This window comes from Trachypithecus francoisi, unplaced genomic scaffold (genome assembly GCF_009764315.1).
Source record: "Trachypithecus francoisi isolate TF-2019V2 unplaced genomic scaffold, Tfra_2.0 Lachesis_group12, whole genome shotgun sequence".
Taxonomy (NCBI): domain Eukaryota; kingdom Metazoa; phylum Chordata; class Mammalia; order Primates; family Cercopithecidae; genus Trachypithecus; species Trachypithecus francoisi.
The window spans coordinates 88625530-88647146 of record NW_022681457.1 but is presented as its reverse complement, the minus strand read 5'-3'; the positions used below and the strand labels follow the sequence as shown (position 1 = coordinate 88647146).

The 21617-nt window shown below is 39.5% G+C and overlaps 1 protein-coding gene across 5 annotated transcripts in view; it reads left to right on the top strand.

Annotated features, from left to right (window-relative positions):
* Positions 1-21249, top strand: part of LOC117092885 (protein argonaute-3) — a 142727-nt gene extending 121478 nt beyond the window's left edge. For 4 of the 5 annotated variants that reach the window (XM_033227123.1, XM_033227125.1, XM_033227126.1 and 1 more), the window contains 2 exons: positions 3024-3223; positions 3719-4545. In XM_033227123.1, coding sequence (XP_033083014.1) covers positions 3024-3223; positions 3719-3827 — 309 coding nt within the window. In that variant the 3' untranslated portion in view covers positions 3828-4545. Of the gene's footprint in view, positions 1-3023; positions 3224-3718; positions 4546-20867 lie in introns of those variants that run through there. The other variant, XM_033227124.1, reaches the window with a different exon arrangement.
* The last annotated feature ends 368 nt before the right edge of the window (positions 21250-21617 follow it).

Sequence of the window (21617 nt, the reverse complement as noted above, 5' to 3'; positions counted from 1 at the left end):
TGCCCGTAATCCCAGCTACTCCGGAGGCTGAGGGGAGAATCCCGAGCCTGGAAGGTCTAGACTGCAGACCCTGTCTCTAAATAAATAAATAAATCCTATATAACTGGATTATATATTTTAACCTAGTGTTTCCTCCCATATTTAATAAATATCACATTGCATCCAGATGACTGTATTTTTAAAATCACAGAGGAGAAAGATTCTCTGTTCAAGTTAAGTTTTAGAAATGCCGTTAAACAGATTTTTTTTATTATGGAACTTTTGAAGACCATTGATATGCAAATGACCATTATGAATCTTCAGGATAGGAATATTTCTTCAATATATTTAGCCAGAAACCTTAGGGAACAGTTTTCCTTTTTTTTTTTTTAACTTTTAAATTTTTTTTTTTTTTTTTTTTTTTTGATACAGAGTCTTGCTCTTTCACCCAGGCTGGAGTGCAGTGGTACAGTCATGGCTCACTGCAGCCTCCACCTCCCAGGTTCAAGCGATTATCCTGCTTCACCCTCCCAAGTAGCTGGGACTATAGGCACATGCCACCACACCCGGCTCATTGTTTTGTATTTGTAGTGGAGAGGGGGTTTTGCCATGTTGGGCAGGCTGGTCTCAAAACTCTTAACCTCAAGTGATCCACCTACCTTGTCCTCCCAAAGTGCTGGGATTACAGGTGTGAGCCACCATACCCAGCCTGTTTTTGTTTTGTTATTTATTTGAGACAGGGTCTTGCTCTGTTTCCCAGGCTGGAGTGCCGTGGCACAATCACCGCTCACTGCAGCCTTGACTTCCTCAGCTCAAGCAATCTTCCTGCCTCAGCCTCCCAACTAGCTAGGACTACAGGTCCACACCACCACACCTGGCTGGCTGGCTGGCTTGCTTGCTTATTTATTTATTTATGTATTTATTTATTTATTAGAGTCTCGCTCTGTCACCAGGCTGAAGTGCAGTGGTGCAATCTCAGCTCACTGCAACCTCCAACTCCCTGGTTCAAGCGATTCTCCTGCCTCAGCCTCCTGAGTAGCTGGGCTTACAGGCAGGCACCACCACGCCCAGCTAATTTTTCTATTTTTAGTAGAGACAGGGTTTCACCATATTGGCCAGGATGGTCTCAATCTCCACCGCGCCTGGCCACCCACACCTGGCTAATTTTTTTTTTTTTTTTTTTTTTGAGACAGAGTCTCACTCTGTCGCCCAGGCTGGAGGGCAGTGGCCGGATCTCAGCTCACTGCAAGCTCCGCCTCCCGGGTTTACACCATTCTCCTGCCTTAGCCTCCGGAGTAGCTGGGACTACAGGCGCCCGCCACCTCGCCCGGCTAGTTTTTTGTACTTTTTTAGTAGAGACGGGGTTTCACCGTGTTAGCCAGGATGGTCTCGATCTCTTGACCTCGTGATCCGCCCGTCTCGGCCTCCCAAAGTGCTGGGATTACAGGCTTGAGCCACCGCGCCCGGCTCACCTGGCTAATTTTTTAAATCTTTTTGTAGAGATGAGGTCTTCCTATGTTGCCGAGGCTAGTCACAAACTCCTGGGCTTGAGCTGTCCTCCCACCTCAGCCTCCCTGAAGTGCTGAGATTATAGGCATGAGCCACCATGCCCAGCCTGAACAGTTTTCCTTTAGGATATCAGTTTGAGGCCGGGCGCGGTGGCTCAAGCCTGTAATCCCAGCACTTTGGGAGGCCGAGGCGGGTGAATCACCAGGTCAGGAGATCGAGACCCTCCTGGCTAACACGGTGAAACCCCGTCTCTACTAAAAATACAAAAAACTAGCCGGGCGCGGTGGCGGGCGCCTGTAGTCCCAGCTACTCGGAGGCTGAGGCGGGAGAATGGCGAGAACCCGGGAGGCGGAGCTTGCAGTGAGCCGAGATCGCGCCACTGCACTCCAGCCTGGGCGACACAGGGAGACTCCGTCTCAAAAAAAAAAAAGGATATCAGTTTGAAACTTCTGCTGTAGTCAGCAAATAACCAAGAATATTTAACAGAGACTAAAAACTGTTCTTTATACATCTTCCCAGCTTTACTTTTCTATTTTATTTTATTTTATTTATTTATTTATTTTTTGAGACGGAGTCTCGCTCTGTCGCCCAGGCTGGAGGGCAGTGGCCGGATCTCAGCTCACTGCAAGCTCCGCCTCCCGGGTTTAGGCCATTCTCCTGCCTCAGCCTCCCGCGTAGCTGGGACTACAGGCTTCGGCCACCTCGCCCGGCTAGTTTTTCGTATTTTTTAGTAGAGACGGGGTTTCACAGTGTTAGCCAGGATGGTCTCTATCTCGTGATCCGCCCGTCTCGGCCTCCCAAAGTGCTGGGATTACAGGCTTGAGCCACCGCGCCCGGCCTCTATTTTATTTTATTTTATTTCATTTCATTTCATTTCATTTATTTACTGAGACAAAGTCTCACTATGTCACCCAGGCTGGAGTGTAATGGTGGGATCATAGCTCACCACAGCCTTGACCTCCTGGGCTCAAGTGATCTTCCTGCCTCAGCCTCCCAAGTAGCTGTACTACAGGTACATGCCACCACACCTGGCTAATTTTTATTTTTAACTTTTGTGGAGATAGAGTCTCACTGTGTTGTGCAGACTGGTCTTGAACTCCTGGCTTCAAGCTACCCTTCCACCTTGACCTCCCAAAGTGCCAAACCTGTTTTTTATGTGACTTGCTATTAAATATTTATTAAGAAGTTCAAAATTGGGCTCAGCACAATAGCTCACACCTGTAATTCCAGCACTTTGGGAGGTTGAGGCAGGCAGATCATTTGAGGTCAGGTGAGACCAGCCTGGCCAACGTGGCACAATCACGTCCCTACTAAAAATACAAAAAATTAGCTGAGCATGATGGCACATGCCTGTAATCCCAGCTACTGGGGAGGCTGACGCATGAGAATCACTTGAGCCCAGTAGGTGGAGGTTGCAGTGAGCCAAGATCATGCCACTGCACTCCAGCCTGGGCAACAGAGCAAGACTCTGTCTCAAAAAAACAAAACAAAACGAGTTCAAAATTCAACAGTGTATGTCATTGCCTTCTCTATAGGGTACCAGTCGTCCTTCACACTATCATGTTTTATGGGATGATAACTGCTTCACTGCAGATGAACTTCAGCTGCTAACTTACCAGCTCTGCCATACTTACGTACGCTGTACACGATCTGTTTCTATACCTGCACCAGCGTATTACGCTCACCTGGTAGCATTTAGAGCCAGATATCATCTTGTGGACAAAGAACATGACAGGTAATATAAAAACATAACAGGTTCTCACCCAAATCCAAATATTGTCTGCATGTTAGGATTTTCAAGTTCCCCAAGCTATTAGAGGAGTCAGTGATCCATGTGAAAAGTGACGACAGTCAGAACTGACTGCCCAAGGTTTCCTATTGAAATATGTTGTCTAAATTCGTTAGTAATAGAATGATATAGTAACTTAGTTGCTTTACCACATTAAAGCAAAGGAGAGATTATTGGTAATAAAGTGATAGATACAGATAGATAGACAAAATGATATGATGTCTGGGTTTGCTTCTAATTAATTCTGGGGAGGTGAGAGAAGTAAAACAAAATTGACCTTGAATTAATAATGATTGAAGCTGAGTGATGGACACATAGATTGTTACACCAGTCTCTTATTTGTTAATAATTTTGAAATTTTCTACAACAAATAGTATTTATCAGAATCACTACATCAGAATAGAAAGTTTGTTTTTGTGTTCATTGCCACTTCTCTTACAGTGCTGAAGGAAGTCACGTTTCAGGACAGAGCAATGGGCGAGATCCACAAGCTCTTGCCAAGGCTGTACAGATTCACCAAGATACCTTACGCACAATGTACTTTGCTTAAATAGTCCAAGTATATTCTCTGAGAGGAAGTACTGAAAGATGAATTGACATACAACGTATGTTTCCAGTGGAGTCAATTGAGTAAGGACACCTCCAGCCATACAGAAACCAACACTGTGTGGGGCCAAGGTCTGATCCTTATGTTAATACAAGGAAGATTGTTTACTTCATCAAGGAACACAGCATCATTATGCAATATGAAACCAGCCAACTGCTTTTTGTGCGGTCTCCTGTAGGAAGTATCGCAATTGTTTTGTTTTCATTTCTTGTAGTCTAACCCTTTTAATGCCTTTACCTCAAGTTGCTTGGCAGCACAACTATCTTTGCAAAAAAAAGTATCGAAAAAGTAAATGATGGTTTAAAAAATATACACCTTCATGAATAATCAAAGTGATTTTTCAAAATTATATGTGCAAAAAATTAATGTGCATTCATATATTCTTGTAAAAGGTGTCTGTGTATTTTTAAAATATATACATCCATACTTCATATGCATATATATCTGGATCTGGATTGATAATAGATATATATGTGTCTGTGTATATATTTTAGAATTCATTCCATTTGGGGAACTTCCTTTCCCTTTTATTCTACTACCACTACTGCTTTTATTTCTCTTTTTCCCTTGCCTTCATCACCTACATTTTTTCCCTAATCCTACCAGTGACATTCAAATATTCACGTACCTGGTTCGTTTGAATGTAAAATATGGCAAACTAGATTTCTACTTTTATTTTGCATACCCTATTCCTGACTCCTATCTCCTACACGATTCTGAGTTCTCAACTCTTGATATTGCTGTCTTAAGAATCAAACTTTTATATATATATATATATATAGTATACATACACGGACACATACACACATATATATACGTAAAATAACTTTTTGTGAGAGTGTGTCTCTCCCCTCCCACTCTGAACATACATTTGCGCAATTTGTATATAAGCAGTAGCAACCTGAACTATTCTTTTTCTTTTCTTTTCTTTTCTTTTTTTTTTTTTGAGACAGAGTCTTGCTCTGTCACCAGGCTGGAGTGCAGTGGCAAGATCTCAGCTTGCTGCAACTTCCGCCTCTCGGGTTCAAGCGATTCTCCGGCTTCAGCCTCCCGAGTAGCTGGGACTACAGGCACTTGCCACCATGCCCAGCTAATTTTTGTATTTTTAGTAGAGACGGGGTTTCACCATGTTGGCCAGGATGGTCTCGATCTCTTGACCTTGTGATCCACCCGCCTCGACCTCCCAAAGTGCTGGAATTATAGGCGTGAGCCACCGCACCTGGCCTGCTATTCTTTTTCTTTAGTGAGTTTGTTAAAGCTGCTATAAATAGAAAACCTGTCAGAAGTTGTAACTCTTTCTCTCTGATAAGTGATGTGTTTTCTGAAACCTTCTGTTTCTATGGGTTATACACAGAAATTCTTTAAAGCTTTTATAAAGGGTAAATATTTTAAAAGATTAGAATCGTAGGGGTTGAGACCTGTGAAATTGAGTAGAGAGAGAGAAGGGGTTGTTGAGGGATTTTTTTGTTCTGTTTTTTGATAGTTTACTTGCTGCCTCTCATACCTTAATGTGATTTTCATATATTTTATATATATATATGTATGTGTGTGTATATAAACACATATGTATGTGTTTGGAAGTATAGCTTCCTTTTCTTTTATATTTATTAGAATAGTGCTTTAATAATTATAGAATTGTATTGGCAGCATCTTTTATAAAAATATAATCATGTTTATTTTAAGAACTGACAACTTGTTTTTGCTATCTTTTAGTGCAATAAGCAGTTTTAAAGGAAAGTTGTGTCTGTTTGCATCTTTACCATGGATAGTAGGAGGAACAGGCACCTCCATAATTTAAAAGGGCAAAGAATACAGCCTTAATTTCAGAAGGAAAGTTTTGCAATTTTCAGTTTTAAAGCATATCTTTTAAAATTCATCATGAAAAAAGGCTGGACACTGTGGCTCATGCCTGTAATCCTAGCACTTTGGGAGGCCGAGACAGGTGTATCACCTGAGCTCAGGAGTTCGAGACCAGCCTGGCCAACATAGTGAAACCCCCGTCTCTACTAAAAATACAAAAATTAGCTGGGCATGGTGGTGGACATCTGTAATCCCAGCTACTCGGGAGGCTGAGGCAGGATTGCTTGAACCCAGGAGGCGGAAGTTGCAGTGAGCCAAGATTGCACCATTGCCCTCCAGCCTGGGCAACAAAAGCAAAACTCCGTCCCAAAAGAAAAAAATAATCATAATGAAAATGAAGTGAAATTGCCTAAATGAGTCCAACTTGAATATTAGAAATAAAGTTGAACTTTTGTATAAGAAATAATCGTGAATAGCTTAACATATTTAAATTATTTGCAAATAGATTGTGTTTATTGAAGAATCATATTGGCTAGATGCCCATTTTCATTTACTAAAAAGAATCAGGAAAATGCAAGATGATATTTTAAAACTTTTGCTAATGTATCACCAGTGTAACTTTCCTTTTAAAATTAAGGTGATAGTAACAAAGGAAGTTAGGACTTTGATCATTTTAAATCAGTTAAATCACTGAAATGTGGGAAATTGTTTTACAAAACTTTTATTGATTACACTTTAAGGTATTAAAAAGTACTATAAAGCTATCAAAACCGAGTTTATCAGTAACATTGGATTCAGGGGAGCTTTGCACTTTGTAACTCATGAAAATTGCATTTTGATTTTTTTTTTTTTTTTTTTTTTTGCACTGGTTCAGAGTATAGATACTACAGATTGTTTCCAGTGGGCATTGTTGTTAGCCTTTCAGAATTCCATCTGCACGTGAAACCTAATGGATTTAGATCTTTAGTTTCTCTCTTACCTGTAATCCACTATTATTGCCAATTCACTGTATTTTGAGCCTAAAATCTGAGCCCATGTCCTCCGACAGGCATGAAATCTTTTGTCCCTCTGCCAGAAAACTAAGAAAGTACTGTATTTTGTATGTTTATTATTTTGAAGTGTCTGAAATGCAATTTACAACACTGTTGCAAAGAACTTTACAAAAGGTAATATTTGTATAGTATATACATTTTTTCTCCCAGTCTTCTCCCATCTCCTCCAGAAAAAAATTCCTATAAAAGATGGATTTTTTTACACTGAAATTTTACTGAATATAGTCAGGATCATGGGCAAGAGAAGAAAATAGTATACCCAAGATGATAAAAATTTAATTGGTATGTGCTTGATTAGTGTGAGTAAACATCTTCCTTTATCATGGGAGCTGCACAGATTCATACGGGACACTTTAGGGAACGACTGTAGATACCCTTTCTCTATGTACTCTCTCACCTAATTTTCAGTCACTCATATATGCTAGAGTGGAGCCCTTAATTTAAATATATTTGGAAGGACTTTTTTAAGAGCAAAAATATTTTTTCTAAATTATAAAGTTTTACCTTTTGAGTGATTTCTTTTTTAGAGTGCTCTTACACTAGTCAGCATTGCTAGTTTAAAGTTGATTAACTTGAAAGAATATGTATATTTCTATTTTGCTAACAAATTGGTATATTAATTACCATTGGTTCTTAATTACAAGAAAACTTATGCTTAGAATTTTAAGGTAAAAGGCTAAGTGACAAATGCTTTTTGATTTTTGTCCTATTTATTGTTGCACTTCTGGTGCAGAATTTCTAATCTTTTTTATTTAAAAAAAATTTGTTTTAAGTTAAACATGAAATTCACAGTGACCCTTCTGCTCCTGCCCTTGCTCACTAACTATATCATGAATGCTAAATTTTAATCTTCTTTTTTCTATGATGTATCTTACAAGACTGACTGTAAAATATCAGTCTGGCAACTAGATAATTGATTTTCATATGAAGAAGAGTTGGGAGTTTAATGTATATTCTTGATGGCTGAAGTGTCTACGTAAAGTGCTGATACATGTATTATATTACAGTATCAGGTTACTGGCATGGAGGACCATACACTTACAATATTGTAGCTGCTATATTTATTTAAGTAGAGTCTGACAGTTACTGCACTAAACAATAAGGAGATAAGCAGGATTCAAGGCTAGTGTTAGACCGTTTTTTTTCCTAAGTAAGAGTAAGGACACGAAATATCAAAGTAACAAAGGGTGCTGCCATTTTAGTTTCAATTTAATATCAGGATATTCTTTGTTTTAGAAATGTAGATTTTGACTTTTACAGTTTGAAAAAGGGTACCTCAGCCTCCTCAGTACTGGTTTTTTTGGCACATTTTCACAGAAATATTAGATTCCCTTTCTTTTTCTTAATAGTTATCTTCTAACAAGTTTCTTGGGAAAACTATTATTCTAAGGGAAATCCCTGTTTATAACCTATTAATATATTTCTCTTCCTAGAAGACAGTCTAGGAGGGATTCTAGTAGGAATGACTGAGTGTTTCGGAAGGCACTTGATAGAGGCATCTCTGCCTTCCAGCACAGGGATTCTCAGCCTTCTAAAGGTGTAGACCAGTTTCCAGGCTAGCTTCTCCACAACTCACCACTGCCTAGTGTTCACTTGTGTATTCTCTAATGGATTTTAGGAAGACAGGCCTCCTGACAGAGTCATGAAAGACTTAAGGCATGTGTAGGAAAATAAAAGCTGACTTGCCCTTCAGCAGGAACGACTGGCAGAGGATCTCAGTGTTCAAGGAAAGAGTGAGTGCTAAGCATGCCAGTGATGGATCTGAAGTGTTTAGATGGATTGCAGACCAGGAATTAGAGACCGTTTGTTACTCAAGGAACTTGATGGATCTGTTTAGAGACCTACATGAATTTGCCAAGGGTGGTGATTTTTATGAAATTCAAGAAGCAAACGACTTGGATACAGCTAGAATATGTTGTAGTCTTCCTATTTCAAACTTGATTTTAATATTTTTACCAAGAAGTTTAACTGACAACTCTGCAAAATTTTCATTCAGTGTCATTAAACCTGAGTTAAATGTTTGCTTAGCTTATCCTCTTAGATGTTCTTCTGTTGAACAGACAAGTTGCCCTTAACAGTAACTTGCTACTTAGATTACCTTTTACTAGTTAGTCAAGCTGCATAAAGATCATTAGTCTGGCACCTTTATTTTGGCTTTATCCATATGAAGTATTCATTATTTTCATACTTTTTGAGAAATCATAAATGTCTTAAAGCTTCAGTAAGAATTGTTGGGAGGTTTGACATCAAGTAGCGCCTTCCTGAGTAGCAGTATACCCTAATTTAGAACCCTTGTTTTCCTATTTCAGTTCTCATATTTGATCATGCAAAAGCACTTTTGTGATTCTATAGGAGTCAAAAAATAAGCCAAGAATAGATAGGTAAGACAGTGCAGAAATCAGAAAGTGAGAATTTTCTCCAAAAAATGTTTTTTAAAAAGTCCTGTTTATACTAAGAATATTCTTGATCAGTTACAATGTTAGAAATGACACTGTGATTAGTGAAAGCCAAGCTGAGTCCCAGGAAGCAGGGTGGGGAGTATGTGTGTATATGTATGAGTGTGTGTATATATATAATCTCACACACACAAAGGGAAAAACTATTTTGACTCTTTTCCTACTTTTAAAATGGTACATTTAAGTTTATAATTTTCCATGTCAGTTCAATGTAATTTTTTAAACTAAGATACAACGGTCAAGGCTTGTGCTAATATTCCCTACTACTCATGGAAATTTGTATTACTTTACCCATCAAAACTAGTACTCCAGATGTTTACATCATTGATTAAATCTCAAGAATCTTTTGTTCTTAAAATATGGAAGTTAAAGATTTTAATTTGAATTAAAGATAGAAGGATGGTAGATTCAATATAGAGGGTTGAGATTTACCAGTGAGAAACCCTGTTGAAGTATCAGGTAAATGGTGTGACAAAATTAGAATCCTATCAAATCACCTATCCAGCCATTGGGGTCCCTTCCTTTTTTAGACCAATTTCTAAGGTAACCAAAATCTAGTGTATCTATGTTAGGGTCTCAGTAAAGCAAAGATGTTTGTCAGGGCATAGACTCTTGAGTTAAATTTTTTAATCATTTTTTAAAGCAAGGCGGTTCTTAGAAAGTGCCTTTTCAGAAGATGGTGCTGTAGATTTTTATTTTTCAAGTAGCACGAAGCTAAGAATTTTAAAGATAAATTATTTTAGAACTCCAAGAGTGTGACAGTTTCATAAAAATAATGTTAGTTGTTGTCCTGAGTCTCATCCAAGGGAACCAAGGAAAGCTTTTATGCAGTAAAGGTAAATGCTCACCAAATTTATTTTGTAAATTTGAAAACAAAATATTTAGTAGAATTAACCCTTTTAATTCTCAGCTGTATTGGAGGAAATCCATAATGCACATAAAACAGCAAAACCACTTAACTTTTTAACAAGATTATGGGTATAGTACCAGCATCCAAAGGCACCACCACACGCGGCCTAATTAGTCATTATTAAGGAGGACTGCTCATAAAGGCAATACCAAGTCATCATTCAGATCAGCTTAAGCGAGAAAGCAAAATGATGATCTCTATTGTTAAAGAAATTTTATTTTCTAGACACCAAGGAATATTTTAAATGATTTTTTATTTTTTCTAGGATGCAGGGACTATGAAAAATGATGACAAGGCATTTAAAAGGGTTTGATCAGTTAATTAGAAGTAGGATGTGCAAAATTGTGCTTAAGGGGAAATAAGCAAAAGAAAGGAAAATAGCAGGACTTTCATAGTCATTAGAAATGTAGATAGTGGCCGGGCGCGGTGGCTCACGCCTGTGATCCCAGCACTTCGGGAGGCCCGAGGTGGGCGGATCACGAGGTCAGGAGATCGAGACCATCCTGGCTAATACGGTGAAACCCCGTCTCTACTAAAAATAGAAAAAATTAGCCGGGTGTGGTGGCCGGCGCCTATAGAATGGCGTGAACCCGGGAGGCGGAGCTTGCAGTGAGCTGAGATCGCACCACTGCACTCTAGCCTGGGCGACACAGTGAGACTCCATCTCAAAAGAAAAAAAAAAAGAAAAAAGAAATGTAGTTATCTACCAGAGGGCAATTTTGCTCCATACTAGGAAGCAGTAAATAGCAGTAAATGATCACCTAGGCACTTCTTTCCTGTGAATTTGGTGAGCATTCTTCCAGAAAAGAAAACTAAAAGCAAACAACAACAACAACAAAAAATACCACACCTCAGTAACCTTGTATGCTGCATTATATAATAATGATAGTAAAATTATATTGTTTGGAGTGTACTGTGTCTGTTTGCAAATATCCATGCACATTAAACTTTTTTGTTTTTATAATGTCTTAATAGCAATTATGAGTTTATTTTTGTTAAGATTAATTTTTCTATTGTGATGTTTATATTTATTGGCAATTTGTGTGCAACTTTTATATTTTGCTTGTTGGTTTTAAGGTATTTTATTTTTATAGATATTTCTAGCTTTCCTCATTCTTTGTAATAGCAGCAAAGATTAAGATGGAGTGTTAATATACCAACCAAACTATGAATTCCATAAACTCTAGAGTTTGAATTTTTACCAATAAACCATTAACACTATTTTGTAACTTAGAATATTTAATGTTGTTTATATAGTGGGCATTAAAGACAGTCTTTAGACAGATTTCTACATGTGGAGGGGAGGTGGGGCTTTCCTGTAAGTTTGATCTGTTTTTTCCCTTTAGTAGCAAACTAACATAACAGATTGGATTTATTTTACCTGATTGCAGTTTTGGGGAAACCTGTCAAATAAATGATTGTTACATGCCTTTTCTTTTTTTTTTTTTTTAACTTTAAGTACATTGAAACTGTTTACATGCTCACATTTTTCAGCATTAGGATTAAGATACCTTTTTTGTAGGCCTGGAAAACAAATAGCAAATGATTCAAAACTCATTGATAATTGATTCTGAAATGAAACTTTTCCCCCATAATTTGTTATATGGAAGATTTGCTACCCTGATTTTTTCCCTAGCATACTTCTAAAGTTGATTCAATCCCTGAGTATCAGTGAAGAAATCAGAGTTTAAGTGGCTAGAGAGAGCCAGGTATAAAGACTGATTAATAGAGTACTTCAGCTAATTAAAAATTTCAATAGTAATAATTTATGAATGTGAATAAATTGGAAGGCAGTAAAAAGAATGATTATAAGCTGGGCGCGGTGGCTCAAGCCTGTAATCCCAGCACTTTGGGAGGCCGAGACGGGCGGATCACGAGCTCAGGAGATCGAGACCATCCTGGCGAACACCGTGAAACCCCGTCTCTACTAAAAAATACAAAAAACTAGCCGGGCGAGGTGGCGGGCGCCTGTAGTCCCAGCTACTCGGGAGGCTGAGGCAGGAGAATGGCGTAAACCTGGGAGGCGGAGCTTGCAGTGAGCTGAGATCCGGCCACTGCACTCCAGCCCGGGCGACAGAGTGAGACTCCGTCTCGAAAAAAAAAAAAAAGGATTATAGAATATTAAGTTCAATTATATATAGACACTCCAGTTTCCAAGTGAGTAGGTCAAGATTAGTTGTTTGTTTTGTGGCACAATCATAGTTCACTATAACTTCAAACTCCTGGGCTCAGGCTATCCTCCCACCTCAACCTCTGAAGTAGCTGGGACTACTCGCGTGCGCCACCATGCCCAGCTGATGGTTTTTTTCTTTAGAGGTGGGGTCACTATATTGCCCAGGCTGGTCTTGAACTCCTAAACTCAAGTGATCCTCCCACGTCAGCCTCCCAAAGTGCTGGGATTACAGCCATGAGCCACTACATCTGACCAAGATCAAGATTACGTATATTGGCATGTTAACTTTTAAAATAAAAGTACATGGGCTGGGCACAGTGGCTCACGCCTGTAATCCCAGCACTTTGGGAGGCTGAGGCAGGCAGACGACCTGAGGTCAGGGGTTCGAGACCAGCCTGGCCAACATGGCAAAACCCCATCTCTACTAAAAATGCAAAAATTAGCTGGGCATGGTGGCACATGCTTGTAACCCCAGCTACTTGGGAGGCTGAGGCAGGAGAATCACTTGAACTCGGGAGGCGGAGGTTGCAGTGAGCCGAGATTGTGCCATTGCACCCTAGCCTGGGCAACAAGAGTGAAACTCCGTCTCAGAAAATAAAAATAAAAATAAATAAAAGTACATGAAAAAAGTATATTCTCTTAAGCAGGTAAAATACTTGCATTGTATTTTTACACCATGAATTTGCTTCTCAAGAAATTTCTATAAGAGGTTAAAAGATAAACTGTATTCCATCCTCTGGGTTTTCAATTCTATATTATTGGAACTCAATGTATGACATTTTACTGTAGTGTATTATTCCACTGAGAGGCAGGGAAATGGAAAAGTGTCAGGTAATTATAAATGGGAAAATTTTATTTTTATATGGTAAGTTTTGCAGTTTAAAATAGATCAACATGTGTTTTCTTTGTAGAGATTAGCCATTTCATTTTTGCATTTTTGCCAGTTACATTAGTTTGCTCTATGATACACTATTCTGAGATACTTCCTCCACCCCCCACACATCAAGTACTAATTGTATACAGATAGTACAGATTTGTACTTTGATTATAAGAGTTTGTTACTACTAATTAAAAGCAAATTAATGTGGCTGGGCATGGTGGCTCACACCTGTAATCCCAGCACTTTGGGTGGGCGGCCGAGATGGGCGGATCACGAGGTCAGAAGTTGGAGACCAGCCTGCCCAATATGGTGAAACCCCGTCTCTACTAAAAATACAAAAATTTGTTGGGCATGGTGGTATGTGCCTGTAATCCCAGCTACTGGGGAGGCTGAGGCAGGAGAATGGCTTGAACCCAGGAGGCGGAGGTTGCAGTGAGCCGAGATAGCACCACTGCACTCCAGCCTGGGTGACAGAGCAAGATTCCATCTCAAAAGAAAAAAAAAAGCTAAATAATATTTTTGCTGTGAGTGTATGTCCCCTTTTAAGGATATCTATTGCGCTTATAACCTTTATAGTTGTATTCATTACATGTCAACATGTAATAACAAGGTTAGCAGACATGTAGTTCCTGAAGACCGAAATTTTAAAAGTTGCCTCTGGGCCAGGCGTGGTGGCTCACGGCTGTAATCCCAGCGCTTTGGGAGGCCAAGGTGGGCAAATCACGAGGTCAAGAGATCGAGACCATCCTGGCCAACATGCTGAAACCCCATCTCTACTAAAAATACAAAAATTAGCTGGGTGTGGTGGCGCACACCTGTAGTCCCAGCTACTTGGGAGGCTGAGGCAGGAGAATTGCTTGAACCTGGGAGGTGGAGATGAGACTCCATCTCAAAAAAAAGAAAAAAAGGTGCATCTGGTCCTGTGTTTTCTTTTTCCTTCTGAAAGTTCATAGAAACCTGGCATATAGAGCCTATTTTGCTGTTTTAACTGGTAGGCTTCACAAATCCTGCTACCTGGCATCAGTACAGCTTGACCACAGTGAAGTACTTGATGGCTTATTCATGTTTAGTTCACCTCTTTAGAAAGAAAGCTTTGTGGCCAGGAGCAGTGGCTCACGCCTGTAATCCCAACACTTTGGGCAGCCGAGGTGAGCGGATCACCTGAGGTCAGGAGTTCAAGACCAGCCTGGCCAACATGGCAAAACCCCATCTCTTCTAAAAATACAAAAATTAGCCAGTTGTAGGCAGGAGGCTAAGGCAGGAGAATTGCTTGAACACAGGAGGCAGAGGATGCAGTAAGCCAAGATCACGCCACTGCACTCCAGCCTGGGCAACAGAGTGAGACTCTGTCTCAAAAAAAAAAAAAAAAAAAAAAAGTCTTTGTGCAGTAAGTAATAGATCATCCCAAAAAAGAATTGCCATGAACAGCGTTATGTGTAGAAAACAGATGGGAGTGTTGGTCATTAGAGCCTTGCTTTTTAAATTTTACTCTTTCCAAAAATTGGCTGTATGCTATCTATAATTTTATGTTTGATGTTGAAGAGGCAACACCAGAGACTAGAGAGGGAGATTACTCTGGTATTTAGTGCCTAAAACTTTCATCTTGGCTGGGCATGGTGGCTCACACCTGTAATCCCAGCACTTTGGGAGGCCGAGGCAGGCTGATTACCTGGGGTCAGGAGTTCGAGACCAGCCTTGCCAACATGGCAAAACCCATTTCTACTAAAAATACAAAAACTAGCCAGGCATGGTGGTGGGTGCCTGTAATCCCAGCTACTCAGGAGGCTGAGGCAAGAGAATCATTTGAACTCAGGAGGCAGAGATTGCAGTGAACTGAGATTGCACCATTGCACTCCAGCCTGGGTGACAAGAGTGAAACTCCGTCTCAAAAAATAATAATAATTTTAAAAATAAAAGACAAAACTTTCATCTTTTTTTTTTTTTTTTTTTTGAGACCGAGTCTCGCTCTGTCGCCCAGGCTGGAGTGCAGTGGCCCGATCTCAGCTCGCTACAACCTCCGCCTCCCGGGTTCAAGCGATTCTTCTGCCTCAGCCTCCCGAGTAGCTGGGACTACAGGCGTCCGCCACCACTCCTGGCTAATTTTTGTATTTTTAGTAGAGATGGGGTTTCACCGTATTGGCCAGGCTGGTCTCGAACTCCTGACCTTGTGATCTGCCCGCCTCGGCCTCCCAAAGTGCTGGGATTACAGGTTTGAGTCACCACGCCCGGCAAAACTTCCATCTTTATTTCATGGCTTTATTTCATCTTTATTTCATTTTTGGTTGGGAAAAAAACAAATCTCTTAAGTTAATCCTTTAATAGTCTTTTTAGAACCAAAGAAGGAAAGACTGCAAAAATGTTGCATATGTGCATCTTTATTGTCAGAATCTGTAGAAACTGGAGGTTTTTGTAAAGAAATAGACTAGTAGGATTGTGAGAATATATAGTGAGGGGGAAATTAGAATAAGATTTCTTTGCTGGGATCCTTGGACAGAAACCTTAAAATTGTTTAGTATTTGCAGAGTAAAAGAGCAACTATTGCTATTTGAACCTATAGAAGAGACCTAAGACGAGCGTCTCGGTAATCTAAATTTATATGATAATGTTGTCCCAGACCCAAAGGCACACCTGTTCTCAGTAACTTAGAGAAGCCTTGGAGGTTGCTTCTGAATTACAGTAAAGAAACTAAATGAAGCACTTACACTTAAATAGAGCCAGGCATTGCTATCAACATAATGTCTCTGGTTTTCCTCTTTAAATAGAAGACACCAAACAGGGCCTTTCCAGACAAGGTAGTCTTTCCTGTAAAGAAAATGGTTTTGGTGTGGGATTTGGTAAAAACACTGGTTTGTAATGAAGAAAGAATTTTGGCACAGACAGTCCAACCCAGTTAATGGATACAGTTTGAAGTTTAACAAAAGGAAGCTTTGGTTTTGCTAGCAACAGACTTGATCTTCTATAGTAATTAATTGCAATTAAGGTTTTCCAGGAGCTTTCTCATTTCTTAGCTCAGGGTCTAACCCCGTTCCCTCTTTAAAAAAGAAAGAATAGGCTGGGCGCAGTGGCTCACGCCTGTAATCCCAACACTTTGGGAGGCCGAGGCAGGCGGATCCCAAGGTCAGGAGTTCGAGACCAGCCTCGCCAATATGGTGAAACCCTGTCTCAACTAAAAATACAAAAATTAGCCAGGCGTGGTGGCAGGCACCTGTAGTCCCAGCTACTCCAGAGGCTGAGGCAGGAGAATCCTACTAGTCTGAATTACAGTAAAGAAATTAATGAAGTATTTATCCTTAATAGAGCCAGATATTGCTATCAACATAACGTCTTTGGTTTTCCCCTTTAAATAGAAAACACCAAGCAGGGCCTTTCCAGACAAGGTAGTCTGGAACCCGGGAGGCGGAGGTTGCAGTGAGCCGAGATCGCACCACTGCACTCCAGCCTGGGTGACAGGGCGAGACTCTGTCTCAAAAAAAAAAAAAAAGAATAGGAAAAGGACTTAGAGGCAGTTTATATAGAATTCTACTGGGGGTAAATAACACTCTCAAAATACTTGGGAAAGAAGAATCACATGCCACAAGTTCTAGCTTGATTGATATTTCAGCATGTTTTCCATGTTTGTATTCGAAAGTTAGTTTCCTTTGACATTCCATTATCTTATTTACTAGAGTGCCACCATTCTTATTTGTAATACAATCAGTGTTTTATGCCATTTGTGAATCACATAATTGTTCTTTTCTCCCCACCACACACACACACGCACACTGTTAAAAGAGGGGAAGGATAAAACAAAAATAGAATGATTATTACAGTGTAACTTTAACGTATATGAAAAGAAATTCTAACTCAGTTAAGTGAGAATTAAGATTGAAAGTATTAATGTTGCAAGTATAATCCCTAGCCATGGAATTTTTTGCTAGCTATAGAGTGCTAATGTGAACAGAATATAAATCAGGAACATGATTATTATAGCAAAGTGATAAAATTATTATTGGTATTAGTCAGGTGTGATGGTTTGCACCTGTAGTCCGAACTTCTCAGGAGGGTGAGGCAGGAGGATAGTTGAGCCCAGGAGTTTAAAGCAAGACTGGGCAACACAGCAAGACCCCAATCTTTAAAATAAATAAGAATTATTCTTGAAAGTAATATTTTAACCTGCCAACCAACAGAGATCCTCATACTCTTAAAGAAAATTAATATAGCTTATGGATTTGATAAATTGGACTCTGATTTAAACTTTAAAATGTTATGACTTTTATTCTGATACATGGTTTCTAAAATATGTAAAAAATTATACTGAATGAATTAATACTTAACCTGTTCATTTCTCTTAATTTATGTATTTATTCTGACTTTTATACAGCTTCTGTCATCTGCCTTCTTGATATGTGCAAAATATTATGTAAAAATAGTTTAAAACTCATCCAAGTTCCTAGTCAAGCGTGGGCTGTAAGAGAGAAGGCTTAAGGTGTTCTTCAACGGAGGAACTTTTGAAAGCTCACAACTGGAAAAAGCCTATTGCGAATTTGTTGCCTTTGAGAGTAGAAAGGGCTCTAGAATATGAGCCAGGGACTTGGAATTTAGTAATAGATCTCCCACTGATTTGTTCTGTGTCCTTAGGCAATTCTCTTAATCTCTGTGTACCTAGTTTCCCATTGTAAATAAGAGTGGTAATACCTGTCCTCACCTACCTCACTAAATCATTGGGGTTTTTTTGTTTTGAGTCAGGGTCTCACTCTGTTGCCCAGGCTGAACTACAGTGGCGTGATCATAGTTCACTACAGCCTCCAACTCCTGGGCCCAAACTATTCTCCTGCTTCAGCCTCCCAAGTAGCTGGGACTAGAGGTGCATGCCACCACACCTGGCTGATTCTTTTCTTTGATTGCAGAGATGGGGTCTCACATGTTGTCCAGGCTGATCTCTAACTCCTCAGTTCAAGCAGTCCTCCTGCCTCAGCCACCCAGAGTGCTGGGATCATAGGCACAAGCTCAAGCAGTCCTCCTGCCTCAGCACCCATTACTGGGATCATAGGCACGCTCACTAAATTGTGAGAATAAGATAATGTTTGCGGAAGTATTTGAGTTCTCCAAAGGAAAAGTTCTTCAGACTTTCAAGATAATAGAAGAGTGTGTGTGAAGGATTCCTTTCCAGTTTCCTCTGTGAAAGTGTCTTTAATTACCATAGGTCATTTTATGACACAGGAATAAGAGAAACATAGGCCTTATCATGGTCTAGTGTTCACTTACAAGCATGTCCTGTTGTTTCCCTGCAAGACATCCAGCACACAGGCTGAATTTTTCTTTATAATAATCCTTGGCAAAAGCATAACTTCAAACACCAAATTATTTTAGTGGTGCTATGGCAGCTGCAGTTTTATTTTGAGTTAGATTAATGTGGTGAAAACCATCAAATACTTAGAAATTGGCTGGGTGCAGTGGCTCACGTCTGTAATCCCAGCACTTTGGGAAGCTGAGGCAGGTGGATCACTTGAGGTCAGGAGTTCGAGACCAGCCTGGCCAACATGGTGAAACCCTGTCTCTACTAAAAATACAGAAATTAGCTGGGCATGATAGAGGGTGCCTGTAATCCCAGCTACTCGGGAGGCTGAGGTGGGAGAATTGCTTGGACCCAGGAGGCAGAGGTTGCAGTGAGCCAAGATTGTGCCACTGCACTCCAGCCTGGGTGACAAAGCGAAGCTCCATCTCAACAGCAACAACAATAATAATAATAGACAAATACTTAGAAATTAACTTCGCCTTTGCCTTCAGGCACTTTTGCTACATGTTAGCATCAGAGGCTATTGTACAACTAGATAGTTTCTTGGCCGATTTTTGGTACCTTTCTTTGAAGAAGAGGGTTAGATTTTAAGAAAGAAAGTGTGCTTATTTCACTCATGGCTTTGCAGAATTTAACTTTGCTTTACTTTAAAAATTCCAATCATCATGTACCTGTAAAGGTTAAATATAGTGAAAGTTCTTGCTTCATGTGAATCAATTCTGAGCACCTGCAGGTCGTGTCAGGCGTCTGATGCAGTTACCTTTATGGATTGTGGCAGGTCCTTACATTTCAGCAGGCTTATGCATTTCCATGGGGGGAAGAGATTCTGTTTCTAGGAAATTACAAAGGGCATACCACTGCAGGGAGTGTACACAATTGTTTGTTGCTACAGACAAGATTTTTTTAAAAAAGGAAAAAGGATGCATTTTAGGTATACAGGGTATGGATGCATTCAACACTTACTTTTATCTCTACAGATGCCGACCTCCCCTTGTTGCAGGCAGTTGGGCTTTTCCAACTCATTACTAACAAAGGTGGCATCTGCATTAATTTCAATCAGAATTTCAAGTACTGAAAATGAAAAGTTGGGGAGATTCATGTTTGAAAAATGAACAAAAAATCCACCTTATGCAAGGAGAGAGCTAACATTGATGTATCAGGAATACTTTTAACCTATTTTTGCTGCGATGTGTAGCTTTAATGTCTCTTTTCAGTTATGGACCCATAAAAGTATTACTATATCTTGTGAATAAAGATCATTCTTGTGGACTAGTACGTGGATGCATTCATAGGCTGTGGGAAGCAGTGGTGTGCGTATGTGTGTATATATCAATATTTTATGTTTATAACTCTGCATATTAAGTTTATATAGAAAAAATAATGTGTTTCTTTAGTGTTTGGGGGACTAAATTGTATTATGACCATTCCAGTGTAATCTGACTGCTCACTCTAGAGAATATTTCTGTTATACACAATGCATATACAAACATACACCCCTAAAGTGTAGCTAACTGCTCCCACTAGATAATTGCTGCTAAAAAAAAATAAATAAATAAAAAATTTTAAAACCCCTAAGTAATGGAGGAAGAAATAGCATTCTTTTTAAAGGGGCTTTTCTGAAGAGTAAAATGTAAATACAGGACATGTGGGGAGGGTGGGGCCACCTGCAAAATGTCCTGAAGATGGACAAATAGCCTTTTAAATTCTACTTTTTAACCATCTTTACCATGTGTGCCTATTTGTATTGCAGATGTGAACTACTATTTTTGGAGGTTGATATCAGTATGTTTTGAAACTGAATTATTACATAAAATCAGAGTAACCTCTTTCTCCATCCTCCTTTTCCACACTATTCTTGCCAAATATTTCTACTGAAACCCAGTTTCAGCAAGGCAAAATGATGGGACTCTCCAACCTCCCTCCTCATCTTCCCTTCCCCTCTGTCTTATGCCTGGCCTGGCCTGGCCTTTTTTGTTGTTGTCGTTGGCTTTTCATAAGTAAGAACAACTTATTGTAGTATTTCAAGACTGCAGAATTTCAAGTGTATATCTATAAACCTTTTTTTAAAATCTTCGGCTACACAGTAACATCAATTAAAACAGAAGAGTGAGTCTAAGTCTGTAATATGCTATAGGAACAGATAAGATTTTGAATGAGACGAAACTTGACTGCCATATTTTAGTAAGAGGAAGTTGGAACTTTATGGTGGGGAATGGATGAGAGCAGGTCTATGACATATATGTAGTCACTGTATAATTAGAAACACCAAGTGCTGAATCCTATCACTGTGTTCTTGGGGGCCAGGCCTTAGGTTTGGTTGTCATTTAAACTCTTTGAAGATTATATGTAATTATAATGAGCAGAAGGCAAATAAAGTTTTTGAACAAAAGTACTTGTTTTCAGTATTTAAAATTTGGTAATATATTTTCTTTTTCAGTTACACTATCTTCCCCACAAAAATTATTATACTACAAACAAGTTATGGGTGAGATGGAGAAGCTTGAAGAAGCTGGTTTTTAAGCAGCTCATAGAATATTTTGCGTTAAAGAAATTGTCATTGTTTCCTGTTGGGAGGCAAAAAACAACAACAATAACAAAAAGAAATTGTCATGATTCTTTCTGAGCCAAACTGTCACAAAATGTTCTGTGACAGAACCACTACTCTTTTTTCTGCCATTCTGCCTACTGGAGAGTTCTATGTTGTATTTGTTTTTAATCCTTGAGTTTAAAAATATGAATGGTTTTAGTGTTGCTTAGCTTCAGTTTGAAGTATAACTTTCACTAATAACTGCAATAAAAAGAAAAGCTTTGCTCTTAAACTTTCTCTTGTGTGGTCATCATTACAGCTTTTCAGACTAGGGAATGGGACCCATGTGACACAGTGGAAAGAAGGTAAGCTTTAGTCATGAAGTCCTGGGTTCAAACCTTGATTATGTGACACTCTGAGCAAGTTCCTTGATGATTCTAAATCTCAGTTTCCTCCAGTGTGAAGGAGAAAATAGAACTGTTGGAGCATTAAATGAGAGAATATATAGAATGTTTCCAATGCTGGGCATGTGGCTGGAGTTCAGGTTTTTCAAAGACTGCCTACCTCCCCCCTGCCCCACCTATTTTTCACCTTCTTAAATAAAAGACAGTGAGTGGAGTGAAAACGGGGAGATGACACTAGGCTTCCAAACTTTGCCAG